This window comes from Bufo bufo, chromosome 1 (genome assembly GCF_905171765.1).
Source record: "Bufo bufo chromosome 1, aBufBuf1.1, whole genome shotgun sequence".
NCBI classification, from domain to species: Eukaryota; Metazoa; Chordata; class Amphibia; order Anura; family Bufonidae; genus Bufo; species Bufo bufo.
In genome coordinates this window covers 478,085,596-478,104,173 of record NC_053389.1, presented here as the reverse complement: position 1 = coordinate 478,104,173, position 18,578 = coordinate 478,085,596, and the positions used below count along the sequence as shown (strand labels likewise).

General features: G+C 42.2%; 1 protein-coding gene across 2 annotated transcripts in view; it reads left to right on the top strand.

Annotated features, from left to right (window-relative positions):
- Positions 1 to 17,379, top strand: part of RAP1B (RAP1B, member of RAS oncogene family) — a 70,812-nt gene extending 53,433 nt beyond the window's left edge. For both annotated transcript variants that reach the window (XM_040409633.1, XM_040409626.1), the window contains 6 exons: positions 1,850 to 1,918; positions 6,783 to 6,839; positions 7,133 to 7,273; positions 11,537 to 11,680; positions 13,159 to 13,274; positions 15,393 to 17,379. In XM_040409633.1, coding sequence (XP_040265567.1) covers positions 1,850 to 1,918; positions 6,783 to 6,839; positions 7,133 to 7,273; positions 11,537 to 11,680; positions 13,159 to 13,245 — 498 coding nt within the window. In that variant the 3' untranslated portion in view covers positions 13,246 to 13,274; positions 15,393 to 17,379. The remainder of the gene's footprint in view (positions 1 to 1,849; positions 1,919 to 6,782; positions 6,840 to 7,132; positions 7,274 to 11,536; positions 11,681 to 13,158; positions 13,275 to 15,392) is intronic.
- The last annotated feature ends 1,199 nt before the right edge of the window (positions 17,380 to 18,578 follow it).

The following is an 18,578-nucleotide window of genomic DNA, read 5'->3' as shown; positions in this document are numbered from 1 at the left end:
GGTGCAACATAAGGTCATAAGAATAGATCCTCCAGGATTGTTATTACATGGAGTGGTGCAAGTTGTTACCAAAACAGACAAGTCAGGAGAGGTGAGGGGTCCTCTTTAACGACATGTGATAAATAGCGATCTTAGGACAAACCCATTAAACCTCATAAAATCACTGCAACAGTGACCTCAATGGTGCAGACCCTTCAGCGCAACAGTGTCCTCAGTGGTACCGACCCTCCAGAGCAACAGTGACCTCAGCTAAATAAAAAATTGTCTAAATTTGCTATTTATGCATGGAAGACAGTTCTAGAGTACTAGTAATGGTTTCCCTGCATAAATAGAAACCCCTAGTTAAGGCCTTCGTATTAACTATCTGAATTACTGTAACTTTCGTACTCATCGGCCGAAAATACTCCTCAAAAATGGTAAGAGGAGTATTTTTACTCTTCCAGAAAAAATGTAGCGCGACCTCTGATCAACATATTGACCCACGTAATCAAATTATTTTTACCAGGTAAAGTAAAAATTGCTCTTTTTCATCTTTCCCCCTAAAAATACAATAAGTTATTTAATACACTATATATACCCCAAAATGATTCCTAAAAAAAACTACAACTAGTTCCGCCAAAAAAAAAAAAAAAAGTTATGACTGCTATAACACAAAGAGGAAAAACATTATTGGTCCTCAAGGCTAAAATTATGTCACTAAGGGGTTAAAAATGCAATAGTGTCCCCTGAGTTGTGCGCTAACCATATTTACCACGCATTGAAAATCTACAATAAAAAAGTGACATTTTTTGGAAGTTTTTTTTCAATTTTAGCGTGACCGTTTGGAGGTTAAAGAAATCTGTCACCAGGGACCTCCCTATACAATTGTTTACATAGGCACATAGCTGTTGCAAAACAGCCGGGAAGGGGCTGGCCACAGAAAGGAGCAGAGTTTTGGTGCAGCAAGAGCAATGATGAGGCCTAATTTGCATGTGAAGAAAAAGTATAATTCAGGAATGAAGCCTCAGATCAACAAAAGAAAAGCAGCGGTTTAATCAGGTGAACCATAACTTTGTAAGGCTACTTTCACACTAGTGTTTTAGTTTTCTGGTATTGAGATCCGTCATAGGGGCTGAATACCGGAAAAAAACACTTCAGTTTTGTCCCCATTCATTGTCAATAGGGACAAAACTGAACTGAACAGAACGGTATGCTCCAAAATGCATTCCGTTCCGTTTAGTTGCGTTCCCAGACCGGAGAGCAAACCGCAACATGCTGTAGTTTGCTTTCTGTCCTGGGATGCGGAGCAAGACTGATCCGGCATGACCCCCAATGCAAGTCAATGGGGACAGATCCGATTTCTCTGCCATAATAGAAAACTGATCCATCCCCCATTGACTTTCAGTGGAGTTCATGACGGATCCGTCTTGGCTATGTTAGAGATAATATAACCGGATCCGTTCATAACGGATGCAGATGGTTGTATTATCAGTAACAGAAGTGTTTTTCCTTAACCCTGCCGGATCCAGCAAAAACGCTAGTGTGAAAGTAGCCTAACAGTTGGATAGGTAGGCCGCTGGTGACAGATTCCCCTAAAAGGGATTATAAAGAAAAGCTACTTTTCTTTAAAACCAGTGCCATGCCTGTCCACAGGTTGTGTGTGGTATTGCAGCTAATCCTCTATGACTTCAGTAGAGTTCATCTGCAAGATACAGATACAGCCCATGGACAAAACTGGAAAGATCTCGCGCTCAAAATATATAATGCCAGTTCTGATGCTTTTTTTTGTCTCTCTTATGTGGTTTGCTCCTCTTAACCCTTGACATTTCATAAATGCCATTGATAGCCATTCTTCTGTGTTCTTTTACAGACTGTCCAGTTTGTCCAAGGAATTTTTGTCGAAAAATATGACCCCACAATAGAAGACTCTTACAGAAAGGTTGGTATGCATGATGAGCGTGTCCGATGGTGTACATAATAGAGATTCTTTGTATTTGCAGCACAGAAAAGAGTGCTTTTACAGAGGAACTGTGGTGGCATCTTTGGGCATCCTGTAAAGTGGCGGTCAGCCTGGTACAAATGTCCACTACAGTGGACTGATCACATAACCATACCAGTTGTCTGCTATTACCAGGAAATGTGTTCCTGATGTCCAAATTGGTGACCAGGGCCAGTGTCCATGGGGTGTGATGAGGAGCTGTTTATATATTTATATACATTATGCCATGGCACAGCAGCTTTCTTGGGAATTTCCAGGTTTATTTAAATAAAGGTTAAAGTGTTTGTCCATCATAGACAATCATGGCATGTTGGTAAGATATGTCATCATTGTCTTATTGGTGGGGTTCGAATTCTAGGACCACCGATCCCTAGATCGATGGGGCTGCTTTAGAAACAGGTAGTATGGGAGGAGATACTTTATCATTTAGAAAATTGCACATAATTCAGAACAGTGGGCCACAGTTCCCTGATCAGCTATGTTTTACTTAATGTCCATTCCCAAGGTCTCATTCATACTGCTGCCCTATGGCTCTGTTCAACATCTGTGTTTTACTAAATCAATACAGCATCCATGTATGAGCTCTTACTGGACCTCCATGTTCTTTGACAATTGTACCACCACACAGTTGGGCCTCTTCACACCTGCTGAGGTCCTAGGTTCGAATCTGACCAAGGACAACATCTGCGTGGAGTTTGTAAGTTCTTCACATGTTTGTGTGGGTTTCCTCCGTGTACTCCGGTTTCCTCCAACACTACAAAGACATACTGATAGGGACCTTAGATTGTGAGCCCCATTGGGGACAGTTGGATGCTAATGTCTGTAAAGCGTTGCGGAATATGTCAGCGCTATATAAGCAAGAGAAATGAATAATAAATAGCTAGAGCACATTACTCATATGTCTCAATACAGTAAGAGACTGCCACGTAATAAATTAGTCACCAGAAGTTGAAGTCTATGCCAACCAGGGGTATAATAAAGTTAGTGAATCTGGTGGGTTCTGCTAAGCCCCACCCCTTTTCTCAGCACTTTTCTAAAGCTCAAAAAGTTGCCATTTATGTAGCAAATATGGTGTGATCCACATTTTTACACCGTAATAGTGGCGTAAACACTTTAGTAAATGCCTTTGAGTGTGTGTGACCCAAAGTACAATAGGAAGCATTTGCTAAAGTACTTTAGCCCTGATTTATTATGCCTTTACTCCAGAATTCTGTCTTTAAAAAGTCACAAAATGGGCCTTTTGTGACTTTTTGGACTGACTTGTGAGAAAATTTTGTGACTTTTTGCATTTTTACACTGATTAACCCAGTTTTGAAGTTTAGGTGGGAAAGTGGGTGTGTTTAGCTATGTAAATTAGTCTGACTCCAGATTTATCGCAATCTCACTCCAGTAGGGATATGGGGTAGAAAAACTGGAGTAGCTTTCCTAGACAAGTGTTAGGTTTAAAGGGGTTGTCTCATCTCAGACAATGGGGGCATATCGCTAGGATCTGCCCCCATTGTCTGATAGGTGCGGATCCCAGCGGTGGGACCTGCACCTATCTCCTAAATGGAGCCCAGCAAAATGGTGACTGGAGGACTCTGGTCCGTCCACCACCAAGTGCTCTCCCCATAGAAGTGAATGGGAGCGCACAGCGCATGACTGGCCACCGCTCCCATTCTCTTCTATGGGCCTGACGGAAATAGCTTAGCCAGCGCCCCATAGAAATGATTGGAGGGCGGCTGCGCATGCTCTACCACTTTTGGGGCTCTGTTCGCGATATAGGTGCAGGACCTGCACCTATCAGACAATGGGGTATATCCTAGTGATATGCCCCATTGTCTGAGATGAGACAACCCCTTTAAGGATGAGACACATTTATCAAACAACCTGTGGCATAAAGTACTCCAATGCAGACTAATGCAAAACTGACTTCAAATATTGGGCTTGTTTGATCTACGCAGTGAACTGATGTGATATGGTAGTGCAGGTTTCCATGTCATGTGACTCGTTCAACTTTCTTTGTAGCCCTAGACTTACAGCTCCATTTTGCAGAAAAGCACCCAATAAATTCAACACGTAGATTTAGTGTAATATTTTAGTGTATATATAGATGTAATGAAGAGTAATCGTTTTGTTTAGTTTCCATTCAAGCTCCACTGCACAAGCACACAGTCAGTCAGCATTGGATACTGTCAGCAGTTCCTGCACAGTATTGCGTTGGCCTTCCATAGCCGGCAGCCTGACTGCAAGTGACATTTTATTCTTCCTCAATAGAAGTGTCATGTGCTGTTGCTGGACATCCGCTAGACTGACGTTGGCTTATGTAAGAACAAACCGTATCTAAAGAAAAAAAATGTTCTGACCGTGTGATGGCTGTAATTATTGGCTTCTAAAGCATCAGTCCTTTGGGTGTGAATAGGGATATTCAATCAGGTGATAGACTTCAAAAATCAGGTAATCGGGAGTCCTAGCTCATAGCGGAGTTTCCCCTAATAAATAACCGTTGTTGTTTTTTAAATAAAATGCACTTTTTGTACCATTTTAGTGTTCTCAAAACTTATCTACAAAACGGCAGTATTAAATGGAAACTCGCGTCTAACGGCTTAGTAGATGTTCATCAAATAATCTTTTATTGTTCAGATTTGTAATACAAATCCAGCCATCTTCATGTCCTGAAAATCCTATTTTCTGCAAGGCTGTACAAAAAAAAAAAAAATTAAATGGTCGGGGCTAAAAGTCCCTAGAGCCGTGGTTTTATACACTCGTCTGACTCCATGATCACACTGCTGCTGTTATAAAGGAGGAAAAGCTATGACTTATAGTTTGAATCAAGGTTTTATGTTTAAAGGGAACCTGTCACCAGGATTTTGGGTATAGAGATGAGGACATCGGTTGCTAGATGGCCGCTAGCACATCCGCAATACCCAGTCCCCATAGCTCTGTGTGCTTTTATTGTGTAAAAAAAAAACTGATTTTATACATATGCAAATTAACCTGAGATGAGTCCTGTACGTGAGATTAGTGAGGGACAGGACTCATCTCAGGTTAATTTGCATATGTATTAAATCGTTCACAATAAAAGCACACAGAGCTATGGGGACTGGGTATTGCGGATGTGCTAGTGGCCTTCTAGCAACCCATGTCCTCATCTCTCTACACAAAATCCAGGTGACAGGTTCCCTTTAATTTATTTATATATCTTTCATGTTAATATGTATATTTACCCTAAGCTGACACTTCCTATTTGTTCTAAAGGTTAGGCTAGTTTCACACTTGCGGCAGGATCCTGATCAGTCTTAAAAAATGCCTGATCAGTCAGAAAAATGCTTTGAAATGCCGCATCCGGCAAAACGGATCCGGCATTTATTTTTTTTCACCTTTTTTTTTTCGGTCTGCGGATGAGTCCGGTATTTTGAATGCCGGCACTAATACATTCCTATGGGAAAAAATGCCGGATCCAACATTCAGGCAAGTCTTCAGTTTTTTCCGACTGAGATAAAACCGTAGCATGCTGCGGTTTTATTTTTTGCCTGATCAGTCAAAAAGACTGAACTGAAGACATCCTGATGCATCCTGAACGGATTGCTCTCCATTCAGAATGCATTAGGATAAAACTGATCAGTTCTTTTCCGGTATTGAGCCCCTAGGATGGAACTCTATGCTGGAAAAGAAAAACGCTAGTGTGAACGTACCCTTATCATACACATAAGAATAAAGGAGTTTTCCACCTTTTTAGATATTGATGACCTGTCCTCAGGATAAGTGATCAGGATCAGATCAGACCCCCTGCACCCCCACCAAGCCAGCAGTTTGCTACGGCACTGGAAACTGTGGACTAAGGCCTCATTGATACCATTCATCGCTTTTTTTATTAAATTTTTTATGGCATGTGAAGTGACCCAAGAATTATACTAAGGGTACTTTTTCTTTTATGGTATTGAGTTCTATCCTAGGGGCTCAATACTGGAAAAAAACTGATCAGTTTTATCCTAATGCATTCTGAATGGAGAACAATCCGTTCAGTATGCATCAGTATGTCTTCAGTTCAGTCACTGTACGGTTTTTGGATGGAGAAAATACTGCAGCCTGCTGCAGTATTTTCTCCGTCCAAAATTCCGGAACACTTGTCGGATTGACGGATCCGGCATTATTTTACATTGAAATGCATTAATGCCGGATCCGGCCCTAAGTGTTTCGGAAAAAACAGATGTGCAGACCTTTATAAATGTGAAAAAGATAAATACCGGATCCGTTTTTCCAGATGACAACCGGAGATTGCAACGACTGAACTGCCTGCCGGAATCCAGCGACGCTAGTGTGAAAGTACCCTTAGCTCTTTTGGAGCCCTGCTACAGACAGGCTGTTCATAGGAACTAGTGTGCATCAGCCTTGTATCTCTCTTGAGTACAGGGGCTCCTGTACGTTACTTCCGGCTCCCCCCATCCTCTCACGGCCGGGAGGGCGCACTCCCGGTCTTTAACTTCCCAGATGCATCTGAGGAGTTAAATGTTTGTGATTGACGTTATCGTTGATCACATACAGTAGTCCCGGGTGCCGCCCACTCGCCTACGTAAATTTTACGTTGGACGGTTAAGGGACTGATGTAAATAAGGAAGAGGCTGCAAAGCGTACAACCTTCAAAACGCATGGATGACGTCCCTGTGTTCCCTGGGTGGAATTACTTTGGACACAATAGTAAGATGTGTCGTCTTATCGGTAATTTCTCAAGCATTGCTGTCTACACATACTCATCCATAGAGACTTTTTGTATTTTACGTCTGATTGGTTGTCATTAATATTTTTACCTTTTTTCTTTTTACAGCAAGTTGAAGTTGACGGCCAACAATGTATGCTCGAAATTTTAGACACGGCAGGAACGGTATGTTATATCTAATGTGTACAGTCATTTACACAATGTCACAATCCTATTCTTAATCCAAACAAGCCAATGTCACCATGAAAAGTTTACTTATGGGATACCTTATTGGTCATTGACATATTTGTGGTCGAGCTCCAGTCCTCTCGTGTTTGACAGTGACAAAGGCTAGTGGTCTGGCAGCCTGAACTTGTTAAACGGGATGCTTTGTATTATATGCATAGTCAGTCTGGCATCATAGAAGATTAAATATAGTGAGGCGGCATACAAATTTTTTTATTTTTGCTTTTCTACAGGAACAATTCACAGCAATGCGTGATCTTTATATGAAGAATGGGCAAGGCTTTGCATTAGTGTACTCCATAACTGCACAGTCTACATTTAATGATTTACAGGACCTCAGAGAACAGATCCTCCGAGTCAAAGACACTGATGATGTAAGTGCTGTTCTGTTGACACTTGGGGACATATTAGCCTCAAAGCTCTTTCTAGCATATTTCAGAAGTACCTGTGTCATTGAGAGTCACATACAGTTTCACATACAGCTTACAGTAACTTTTATTCAGCATCCAAAATAAAATAGGTAGGATACACCTGTGTAGCCATACCTGTATTGCAACTAATGAAAGTGAATGGGGTTGTGTTGTGATCAGCAAGGGGCTGTGACTTAGACACAATGGTCACAAGAAATCCAGCGGGTATGGTTTGGTGTTGTACTGCTACTTAACAGCCGGTTCACACCTGAGCGTTTTACAGCGCGTTCCTACGCGCTGTAAAACGCTCAACAAGGACAGACCAATGCTTCCCTATCGGCATGGTTCTCACCTGGGCGTTTTCCAGCACGTACGATCGCACTGTAAAACGCCCGACGCCCCAAGAAGTTCAGGAGCTTCTTTGGGGCGTAGTGTCACGCGTTCCCGTACATAGACTTCCGGGAACGCGCGACAATGGGCGTTCGCTTGTCTCCGCGGCGCGATTGTAAACGCCCGTACAATCGCGCATACAGAGCGTACGTTCAGTACGCTCTGGTGTGAACCCAGCGTAAGGGTTTCAGTGCAACCTCATTTACTTTCATTAGTTGCGATGCAGACAGCACTACACTATGGTCTTCGGTTGCTGACGCGTGTCGTGCCTGGAGTTGCTGTGTAGCCCTAGCCGATCACCCATTGGCATCCTGTAGCAATCTCTCTAGGTTCTTTGCAGACTTTCTGCTGCCTGTGGTCTCTTCCAGGAACTATGTACATTTTTTTTCTTCTAATAACTGGGTCATGAAACTAAATATTTTCTTTGCAAATTTGAGCTATATTTGTTACATACGGACCTCAAAATGCCAAGTCTCATGAAGAAAACTCCTTAAGGCGATGCAGAGGTCAGCTGATCATCATCTTCTCTGACCCTTGAGGGGAAGCTAGCCATTCAAATGAAGCTCATACTGTATGGTTTGGCATACAATGGGGCCCTCAATTAAATCCATGTGTCCTAATAGGGGTTATTTTTGTGACATATCGGCTTTAAAAAGGTGTACCCTCCCTCTAGGAAGAATAATTGGTAGGTATTGGGGTACAAGTTAAAGAATTGACTCCCTCTAGTGGGCACTCAGATTTTAGGGTTGGTTTTGTAGTCCATTTTCCATATGCACTACCAGGAATGTCTGAGGGGTTAGTCCCCCTTTTTGGAAGCCAGAGCATAGAGACCCGTTAGCAAAGAACATGTCTCGTTTCAATTCAATTACCATTTTCCCTCTTTGGCCACTTACAACTGAGCATCGGAGCTTTTAGTAGCCAATCTGAAGCGGCCAACTGATTGCCAGCTTATATTTAAAACACATTTAGTTCAAACTGACTACAACATAATTATAAAAAATATTATACACCAGGTTTTTAGACTATATGATAAAGCATATTAGGCCTTTTATGTACATGTTAAACCGGTAACTGCAATGAAATACTTGTAGATTTATTAGGGCCTTCTCCAGAGCCTAAGACCTCCCAGAAAATCTCATGTGACATTAGATCTATTTTGTGAAACCATAGGTTTTCTTTTCCAGCAAACCTGGTGAGTTTACACGGGCATGGAGTTGGCATAAAACAGCCAGCAGCTAATATAATGACTTGAAATTGTGGAGAAAGAACCCAATATAGAGTAGACGCTGCACCATAATGATTTTCACAAAAAGAATACCTACATGTCCAAAGAATCCATTCCAATTTGGAAAATGAAAGTTGGGATGTGATTGGTTTCTATGGGCAACTAACGGTGGGTTTACACTAGAGTTAAGCCATTCCGTTATAGGTTCCGTTTATAACTGAATGGCCAGACGGAATGCAAAACAGAAGCCTTTAAGAGGTATTCCGTTTTGCTCCGTCCTAATAGAAGTCTATGGGCAAGCATAACGGATCCGTCTGGTTTCCGTTATGCAGGACGGGAAAAAAAACTCCTGTTGACGCTAGTGTAAACCCCCCCCCTAAGTCCTCTTGCACACAAAATTGCGGTCTTCAATGCACGGGCACCGACCATGGGTATGCCGCATGTGGATCCGTCCGTCCCACAAAAGCATAGGACAAGTTGCGGTAAGGAAGCACTGAACCCCACGAAAGCACTCCGTAGTGCTTCCGTAGGGTTCCGTTCCGCATATCCGGATTTGCAGACCCATTCAAGTGAATAGGTCCGCATCTGTGATGCGGAATGCACACGGCCAGTGCCCTGTGTATTGCGAACCCGCCGTATGTGGGCCGCAATACTGCCACGGGGGGCACACAGTTGTGTGCAAGAGGCCCAAGCCAGTTTCCCTTTACAACAGTTTTGATAAATCTCACCAAATGTGTATGTGCTGTTAAAGCATTGTAGAAATCCGAGGCTGACACTGGCAATTCTTCAGTATTTTTGTAGTTTGTGTGCCATAAATCTGCTTGCAGCTTTAGCCTCTTTCAGGGACTGTCTGGGTTTTGGCGCAGAATACGTGCTAAAATGGCCATGTGAACATGCGTGATATAGCACGTATTGGTTGAATACAATAGATCTAGATACGGTTGTACAGATGTGAATATGCCTTCATTTATGTTGCACTCTTGTAGTTCTTGCTGTGTCCATATCCATATCAGCCTGTAGTGTCATTTTGGCAGTTTTTCTTTCATCAGATGAAAAGTTTGCAGATGTCACATTATCTGTTTTTAATATTCAGCAAGGACTTTTGGTCTGACCTATTTGACAAAAGATCGGCTTGACGGATCAGTTCATCACTGCCCAGCATATTATTCTTCATAGTCCGCAGCCAACTGCAGATATCAAATGCACCTAAGCGCTGTGTGGGAGGAACTTTTTTTTTTTTCATAATTTTCTCCACAGTGATGAGATTTACTTTTCAGCATTTGTACTCTAGCTTTATTTAGTACAGTAAAGCACTTAAGTGTTTTCCACTTGGCTGCTCCCATCAGCTTTGCTCACAAGAATTATGTTCTCAACATGTCTGATAGAATTAATTCTCCCACAAACCCCACTTGATTATTTGAGTGCAGCCATACAGGAACGCACAACGTTAATAATTCTGTTTAGAGTAAATAGGCGGCTGCTCTGTTTCACATCACACTTCACGCCATATTGCACCTGTGCCCTTTCCGTAGACGTTGCTGCAGCGTGTATTCATCCGTGGTTAGACACGTGGAACTGGTCCTTGGCTTTGTTTCCAGAGTGTTCCAGGGGGTTGGCATGGTCTGATCACTTTTGTGGGTGTTTTTTTTTTTTTTTGTTTGTTTTTTTACGTTATTATCATTAGATTTAATGATTAGAGATTTGCAGGTAGGTTTGCATTACATTGAAAATGCAGAGAAATATTTGTTTTGTGATACTCATATAAGACCGTTTCCTCCAGCTAGTGTCACCACATCCTTTCATACGCACAGTGAATGCACAGAGCACTCTTCTTGGTAATGCTGTTTCATTTCCTGGTATTGTTAAATATACATATTGAGTCACTTTGCATAATGAGATAATCAGTGGCGTGTATATGAGCTATCAGCAATACTGGACACGTGTACCTTTTGGCAAAATTCTATCCCTTATGTCATTTCCTTTCATGTAAAAGAGCAACCACAGGGACAGGAAATAACCTACGCCTAGTGCATTTCATGGTGCCTGTAGATCCACCACGATAACTGGGAATGATGGGCTGGTGAGCAGGGGTTGGTCATCCATCTTTTAATTTGGCTGCCTATGTGCAGTACAAGTCTTTCCTTGTACAGAGCAGCGACGTTCAATAGCTTAGTTAGCGTGTAACTGCCTGGCGTTGCACTTTACACCTCCTCTTGTATGTAGGCCGTTGTACTTTGCATGGAAGTAGAGATTCCCTGCTATGACCATATGCTAGGAATTTAGCCCAGCTGCAGAAGAACACCTTTCAGCGTTCTGATGCTTTTTCTATTTGCAATGGGCAGTAAAGAAAGCAAAGTCAAGGTCCTCAACGTGCACTGATGTAGATCAAGACACAATTCTCCTCTCAAACCACGTCCATACCGTTCTCATATTAGCTGTATGGACTGAACCTTGAGCCTGTGTATGTGACGTGCATCTAACCAACAAAAAGCAGCTAGACATGTTTTAGCACTTCTGCATCCCTTTCTTAGGAATGCATAAAGATCAGTTTTTATTGTCATGATGCTGTAAACGTATGAGGTGGAATTTCTAACCTGAATTCTGATATCTAGGTGCCAATGATATTGGTTGGGAACAAATGTGACTTGGAAGACGAAAGGGTTGTTGGCAAGGAACAGGGGCAGAATCTAGCAAGACAGTGGAACAATTGTGCATTCCTGGAGTCTTCTGCCAAGTCCAAGATTAATGTCAACGAGGTAAGGATTAAATCACTATTTTTAAATTTTTCTTTTTTTCACCTATTTTCTTTTTATTAAAAAATGTTTATACGATCGTAAGAACAAAATTACTATGATTACAGGAATCAAATGACCAATTTAGCTTTGGTCGGCCATGTTTATTGTTAAGGTTTTGCAAGCATTTTAAAGAATATGCACTGTGGATATGTTACGGATTAATAAAATGAACCTGAAGATAAAGTATGTGGAGGTAGAGGGTAGGGAGACAGAGGGGAAGGGAATGGTGGGATGACAGACATCTATTGTTTCAAATTAGATGGAGATGTTTTCATGTGCAAAGCAGTGAACTTGGTAGAGGATCTGGAGTTCGTCCATAAGGATCAGTTGTTGATTGATCTTCGGCATTTGGGGCAGGTGGATGTTTAGGAGGAGTGCTGTTGGCATAGGGGCCTCCAGGAATTGATAATGATGACCTATCGTCAGGATAGATCATGATTATCACATCGGCGGGGGTCCGAGTCCCGGCACCCCCACTAATCAGCTGTACCAGAGAGCCGACGTACTTACCGGAGCGCTGGTGATTGCAGCAGGCTCCCGGCACCTCACCAAGCACAGTACCATATATCGTATATTATGGTATATACAGTATGGTATGGCAGCTCAGCCCATTGAAGTGAATAGGGCTGGGCTGCAACTAGGCTATGTGACTGATGTATTGTGATGTCACATGGCCTAGGAAGAGGCCTTCGCGCTGATGAAGAGCCCAGCCTCTTCTAACTGCTGATTGGCGGGGGTCCAGGGTGACCCAGGACCAGAATCTGTTTATAAGAGAACAGGGTCAGTTAATGTATGAACTCATCTGATAAGCTTCCAGTTAGGCCACCACTTATAATGGTTGGCTTCTGTTCACATGTAAAATAAACTTACCAAACGTGCTTGTATTCCAGTCTATGTGTTACATTTCAATATATCCACTAGCATTACACACTGTAGGGGAAGATGTATCAAGGCTGGCAGATCCATCCGTCAGCCTTGATCTCCCTGCACTGGCGTGAGATGTGCAGAAGCCTCTTAACAAATCAGGCGCACTTCTGCCCTGCTGTGCGCCAAAAACTGAAGTCTGCGCCAGCCACAGGCTGGTGTAGACTTCAGCTATGACTTCCGCCACTTTCTGGTAAAAGTTATAGTAAATGCGGCGGGCTTCGGAAAAGTGCAGAGAACCTCAAAAAGTCGCAAATTATGGTGCACGAATGCCGTGTACCTTAATTTGTGCCCTTTTTACGCCACAATTGTGGCGTAGAAACAATGATAAATGTCCCCCCATTATCTTAAATTATTTTTGTAATAAACCTGCTTGGTCCACGTTTTCCAGCCTTTGGTGATCTTTATAGTTTTAGATTCCTTTTAAACCAGATAGGCGTATTGTAAACGCAATCCAATCTTTTCCTATCAATGTGTTTATATTTTCCTTACATTTAGAATGTTTTAATTTGCAGATTTTTTATGATCTTGTGCGACAAATAAACAGAAAAACTCCTGTACCGGGCAAGGCACGTAAAAAGTCAACATGTCAGCTGCTTTAATACACAGATGTGCTGTAGCTCTGAGCCAGGTAACAAGCATGATATTTGATGAGTCTATATACCACCACCAATTTCAGCCATTTACATAGCTATGCCTGCCAAATTTGACTTCACAGTAATTTGCTTCCTTTTGTAGAAATAATATGATAATATGTATAATATGATAATTAGCCTCTGGGAGAAGGGGGGCGTTGCACCTGCTTCTAGAGGCTCCGTTTGCCCACCTCTTTTCACGCTCTTCTTCTCTTGATTGACAGGGCAGCGCTGCTCTCCTCCCGCCGGCCTTGTCTATTAAGAAAATCTCGCACCTGCGCTGTCCCGTTCAGTATTTGGCGCAGTGAGGGAAGGAAGTTCTCCAGCAGCCGGCTTCCTCATTGTGACGTATTCAGCACCGGCGCAGTGTGGAAGCCAGCAGCCGCCGAGCGTCCTGCCCTCACTGCGCCAAATACTGAACGGGAAGGCGAGATTTTCGCAGTAGACATGGCCGGTGGGAGAAGAGCAGCGCTGCCCTGTCAATCAAGAGAAGAAGGGCGTGAAAAGAGGTGGGCAAACAGAGCCTCCAGGAGCAGGTGCAATGCCTTCCCCCCCGCTCCTAGAGGCTAATTAGCATATTATATAATTTTTTTTTTCACAATAAAGGCTTCAGGCAGTGAGATGGCACTAATATAGTTATGTTCAGCTGACATCAGCACATCACTAATGTCAGCCAGCTTAATACCCATTTTTCAGGTGACAGAAACCCTTTAATAGCATTAAAAAGGACCTCTCACCACTCCTCACATGCCTGTTTTAATATCTACATGCATTCCCGACGTACTAACAAGTCTGGAGCATCTATTTCTATGACTCTTGTGCCATTCATTTATTATTTCTATAAAAAGTTATGAATGAACTGCTAGCAGTCAGCAGTAAGGGTGCCGAGGGGTGGTAACCAGATGGAGGTGTGTCCCTGCCCAGTCTGACAATGGCAGCACTGTTTGGCTAGAGTGAGTCTGTGCAGGTACACCCCCCAACATCGGGAATGCATGAAGCTATTAAAACAGGCATGTCAGGAGCTGTTAAAGGTCCTCTTTAAGGCTACATGCACACGACAGTGGAAAAAAATCGCCGTGTGACAGCTGTCTAAGTAACGACCGTCACACGGCTATTTTTTAGCACCAGTGAAAGTCTGTGGGGCTATTCACATGGCCGTTCTTTTTAACAGCCGGTGAATAGTGTCCGCCCAAAAATAGGACATGTCCTATCTTTGGCCGTTTTCACGGCCGGACGGACCCAATTGAAATCAATGGGACCGTTTTTAACGGCCCATTGACAGGAGTGCACCCGTCTAACGGCCGTTAGAAACGGGTACACAGGCCATTTAGGGGTTAAAAAAAATAAACTCCCCTCATCCACTTGCGGAGCAGCAGTCTCTTCTCTTTTCATTGAGCGGGACCTGCAATCTGCGTGGTGACGTAACCACGTGGGAGCGCGCAGTGACGTCATTGCGCACCTTCGGCAGGTCCCGTTCTGTGAAGAGACTGCTGCAGCGCGAGCAAGTGGATAAGGTGAGCATTTTTTTTTGGCTGTGGGACCTATGGGGGCCCTAAAAAATTTTTTTTTTAAATAAAACACACTATGGGGGACATTATTTAAGATGGGGCTCTACATTGGGGCATTATTAAAGCTGGGGGCAGCAAAAAAAAAAATCCTACACTGTGGGGGACATTATTTTAGCTGTGGGCCTACATAGGGGCATTATTAAAGCTGGGGGCAGTAAAGCTGGTGGTTCGGTATAAAGTTTTTTTTTTACAGTAATAATTAATTCACAAAGTTATTACACAAAGTCTCAACTTTGGCTCATGGGAGCTAATACATTTTAACACTGTACGGAGTTCCCGCTCTGTACAGTATTACAACGAAGTTTGATGCGAATCGACTTCGGATGAAGCATCTGAAGTCTATTCGCTCATCCCTAGTTATGACAACCAAGCAGTCCAGATGTAAATATGTTCAGTGCAGGTTAGAACGGATGCTATAGTTTTGTATAAGAAGCCAATTTGTGTTCTGCTTTTTTCAGATTATAAATAACTTAGACTGTAATAGCAAAGAATCTGCATAACCAGTTACAGATCTCAGAGTAACAGTCGTTCTGTTCCTTAATGCAGGTCTGAAGAACTGTTTAACAACAGTGCCAGCATTCCAACTCCAATTATCCCGTCAACAACTCCAATGGACTTTCCTGTGGTGGTACCCGTTACAATATGGATGGAAGTTGCAAACTCAGATTGTGCACCATCAGATCCCCTCCTAAAGTCACAAGAAAGACTCCTGCTTTGAGAAGTCCTTCACGTATGCAACTGGGAACAGAGCCCACATCCAGTATTACTGCTAACAGAGACATTGTTCACTCAGCAATGTTTTCATGCGTCCAAAAAACGTGTACTGTATTCTTTCACAAGCCCTTCCCTTCTATCGGAGTGTACAATGAATAGCACCACTATTTTAGCTTACTAAACGAGAAAGTCCAAAGAGCTCCTCTATAGACTACTCCCGATGACCTTGCATCTTTGGTATTTGTAGCTTCTTGTAACTATTTTTTTCCCCTTCCTTTAAAAGAAATACAAGAGCAACATCTATTGCGTTGTACAAAGTGCTTCTCACAACTGATTTTTGCCTTTCTTCCTTCCTTCCTTCATTTTTAGGGAATCCTGTGGAGACTTGTATTGCACCCTTCTGGAGGCAAAGGAGTCATTACAATAAATTTATTTCTTATAGTCTGTCTTGGTTGACCAGTCTGCCTTTGATGTCATTTTCAAGGGACGTTCCTGAGTTGTCAAGTATTTCCATTTCCCCAGTCCGTTTACATAGGGACAAATGTTTATAGATGTGTATACAGTGGGGGTCTACAATGAGAAGTGTATATTTTAAGAGTTCTTCTTTTTTTTTTCTTTTTTTTTAATGATTTATCAATATTTTGTAAATCATTTCCAGGCTTCTGCTACTGTAGAATCTCACTGTGAGCCCTTGTCTTTCCCCTTGCTTGCTCATGCATTTGTGTATTTGCAATACCAAATAATCCCGATTTAGTCCCTTTTTTCCTGTCAGTGGTTGTTTCCCATGTGTATTGTTTTGGTTGCGTTGTTAAATGGTGGAAGAGTCCAGTGGATGTGAATGTTGGACGTAATTTGAAATCCTGTGTTATCAGTCACAAGCCCTGCGTTGCAGTAATTATCTTTTTTTTTTTTTTTTTGCCGGTTTATTTATCAATGCCTTGTTGCTTTGTATGCATTAACGTTAGGGTGTACAAATTGTGTATATATCCAGCAGGGAACCACAGTAATTCAATTGACCAACCTAATGCTACAACTGCTTTATGGTGGCCAAATGTAAAACTTAAAAGCCTTAAATAAAGTGGTGCAATTTTGTATAATTTAGCATCAATTCAATAAATTTGCATTGCCATGCAAGGGCTCTCGTTATGAGTATCTGCCACTTTAGTGCTTTCTACTAAAAGCACTTGTTAGCTCCGGCATCACTGCATAAACACCCTGCAGCCTTCCCCTCTTATGTGCCAATTAGGAGACACTTCGTATAGGGCCCTCGAGCGTCACGGCCGGTTCTACAGAATGATACATGAACATTTTGTGAAAGTCAATTTAATTCTTTGCTCTGGAAGATGCGTACAGCAGTATGAAATCCATCACAAATAGCAATGAAAGCATAAACCGTTAAATGACTTTCTTGAGTTTACTTACAGGTGTTTTTGTTCACATTGTGCATTAAAGGTTAATTATCTCATCCTTTTCCTTCTGCTTATTTTGTTCAGGCAGCAAACTGAAGGCTATAGTCAGCTGAGGACAAACGCCATTTCATGTGACTTGTATTTGCTTTGCCACAGTGGCAGTCTGTTCTCAAACGCCTTTTTTCCCATTGCTTACAGATTGTGTTTATTCTCCCCCCCCCCCCCCCCCCCCCTTGCGAATTGAACTCTGAATATACACAGGCAGAAATAAAATGCTGTACTTTCTTGTATGCAAATCTGTTTCATTATCCTCTGAGATCTGCTGATAACTAGCCACAACATATGTCTAAATCTGTAGCATCTAAGCAAAGAGTCTCTTGTCTACCAAAATAAAATGCATTTGGATTTAATGTGCAATTTATTTATGATACACCAGGATCGGTGGAAATATCAGTCTATAATCTCTACATGAACCCCTGAACATGAACAATGTATAGTGATCACATGGGTAGTTTTAAGATCACTTAAAAAAAAAAATATAAAAATAAATCACAGGCAGGATTACAGTGACTGATAAAACCTCTGTGTAGATAACTTCAGGATCCACCATTCATAATAGATGATGGTCAGCATTCATCATCTACTCCCCCTCCCTGCACATTGACCTCTGCATAGGTCACAGAGTGTATCTAGAAAACTATCCAGTACTCAATGATTCCTCTCCAGTCTGTTGCATCTACCGTTGGCAGCCTCCATAATCATGTACAAATAACAGCAAAAAAATAGGTTTCACAATCGGTTTAATTGCTATAAAAAATAGTGGTATAATATCACCATAAATGTAGATTTCTAAATCCTTCATTGCAGACAAGGGGGCAGATTTATCATAACTCGGTGGTGTACGCCGGTCTATATTAACCAGGCGCGCCTCACTATGCCTTTTTTTTTTTTTTTAAGATCACACAATTTTTGCAAAAGTGCCATTTAAAAAGTCGCAAATCGGCATCGGGTGTAGACACATTCATAAAAAATAAAAAAAAATAGACCATAGGCGTTTTCTGTGCATCGCCGGCCTTGTGTGGTCCTGTTTTGTGGCAATATTTCCTTTCTAGCCAGGTAAATTCCTGCCGTTTGAAGTAATGGAGTTTTTTTTTTTTTTTTGCTCATTTGAGCTTATACCTTATAGAAAGAGGAAAAAATAGCTGATTAGATGGTGAATTTTTCAGATGGTATAGAGCAGTGTTTCTCAACCCCAGTCCTCATGACCCCCCAGCATGTCATGTTTTCAGGATTTCCTTAGTATCGAGCAGGTAACATTGTTATTGTCAATGCAGCAGGACTTACCACAGGTATTCATTCTGTGGGATACTCTCAAATAATGATCGGCAGGTGGGCCTGAGGACTGGAACTTAGAAACAACGGTGTAGAAAATAACTGCCTAAATGCCCTTTCACATAATACACTTACTGATATATTGTCCATATTGCCTCCTTTGCTGGCTTGATCCATTTTTCCATCACATTATACACTGATCATATCCGGGGATTACGATCACCCTGCAATCCAGGAGCAGTGGCCGTGCTTGTACACTACAGGCCAGGAGCATTGT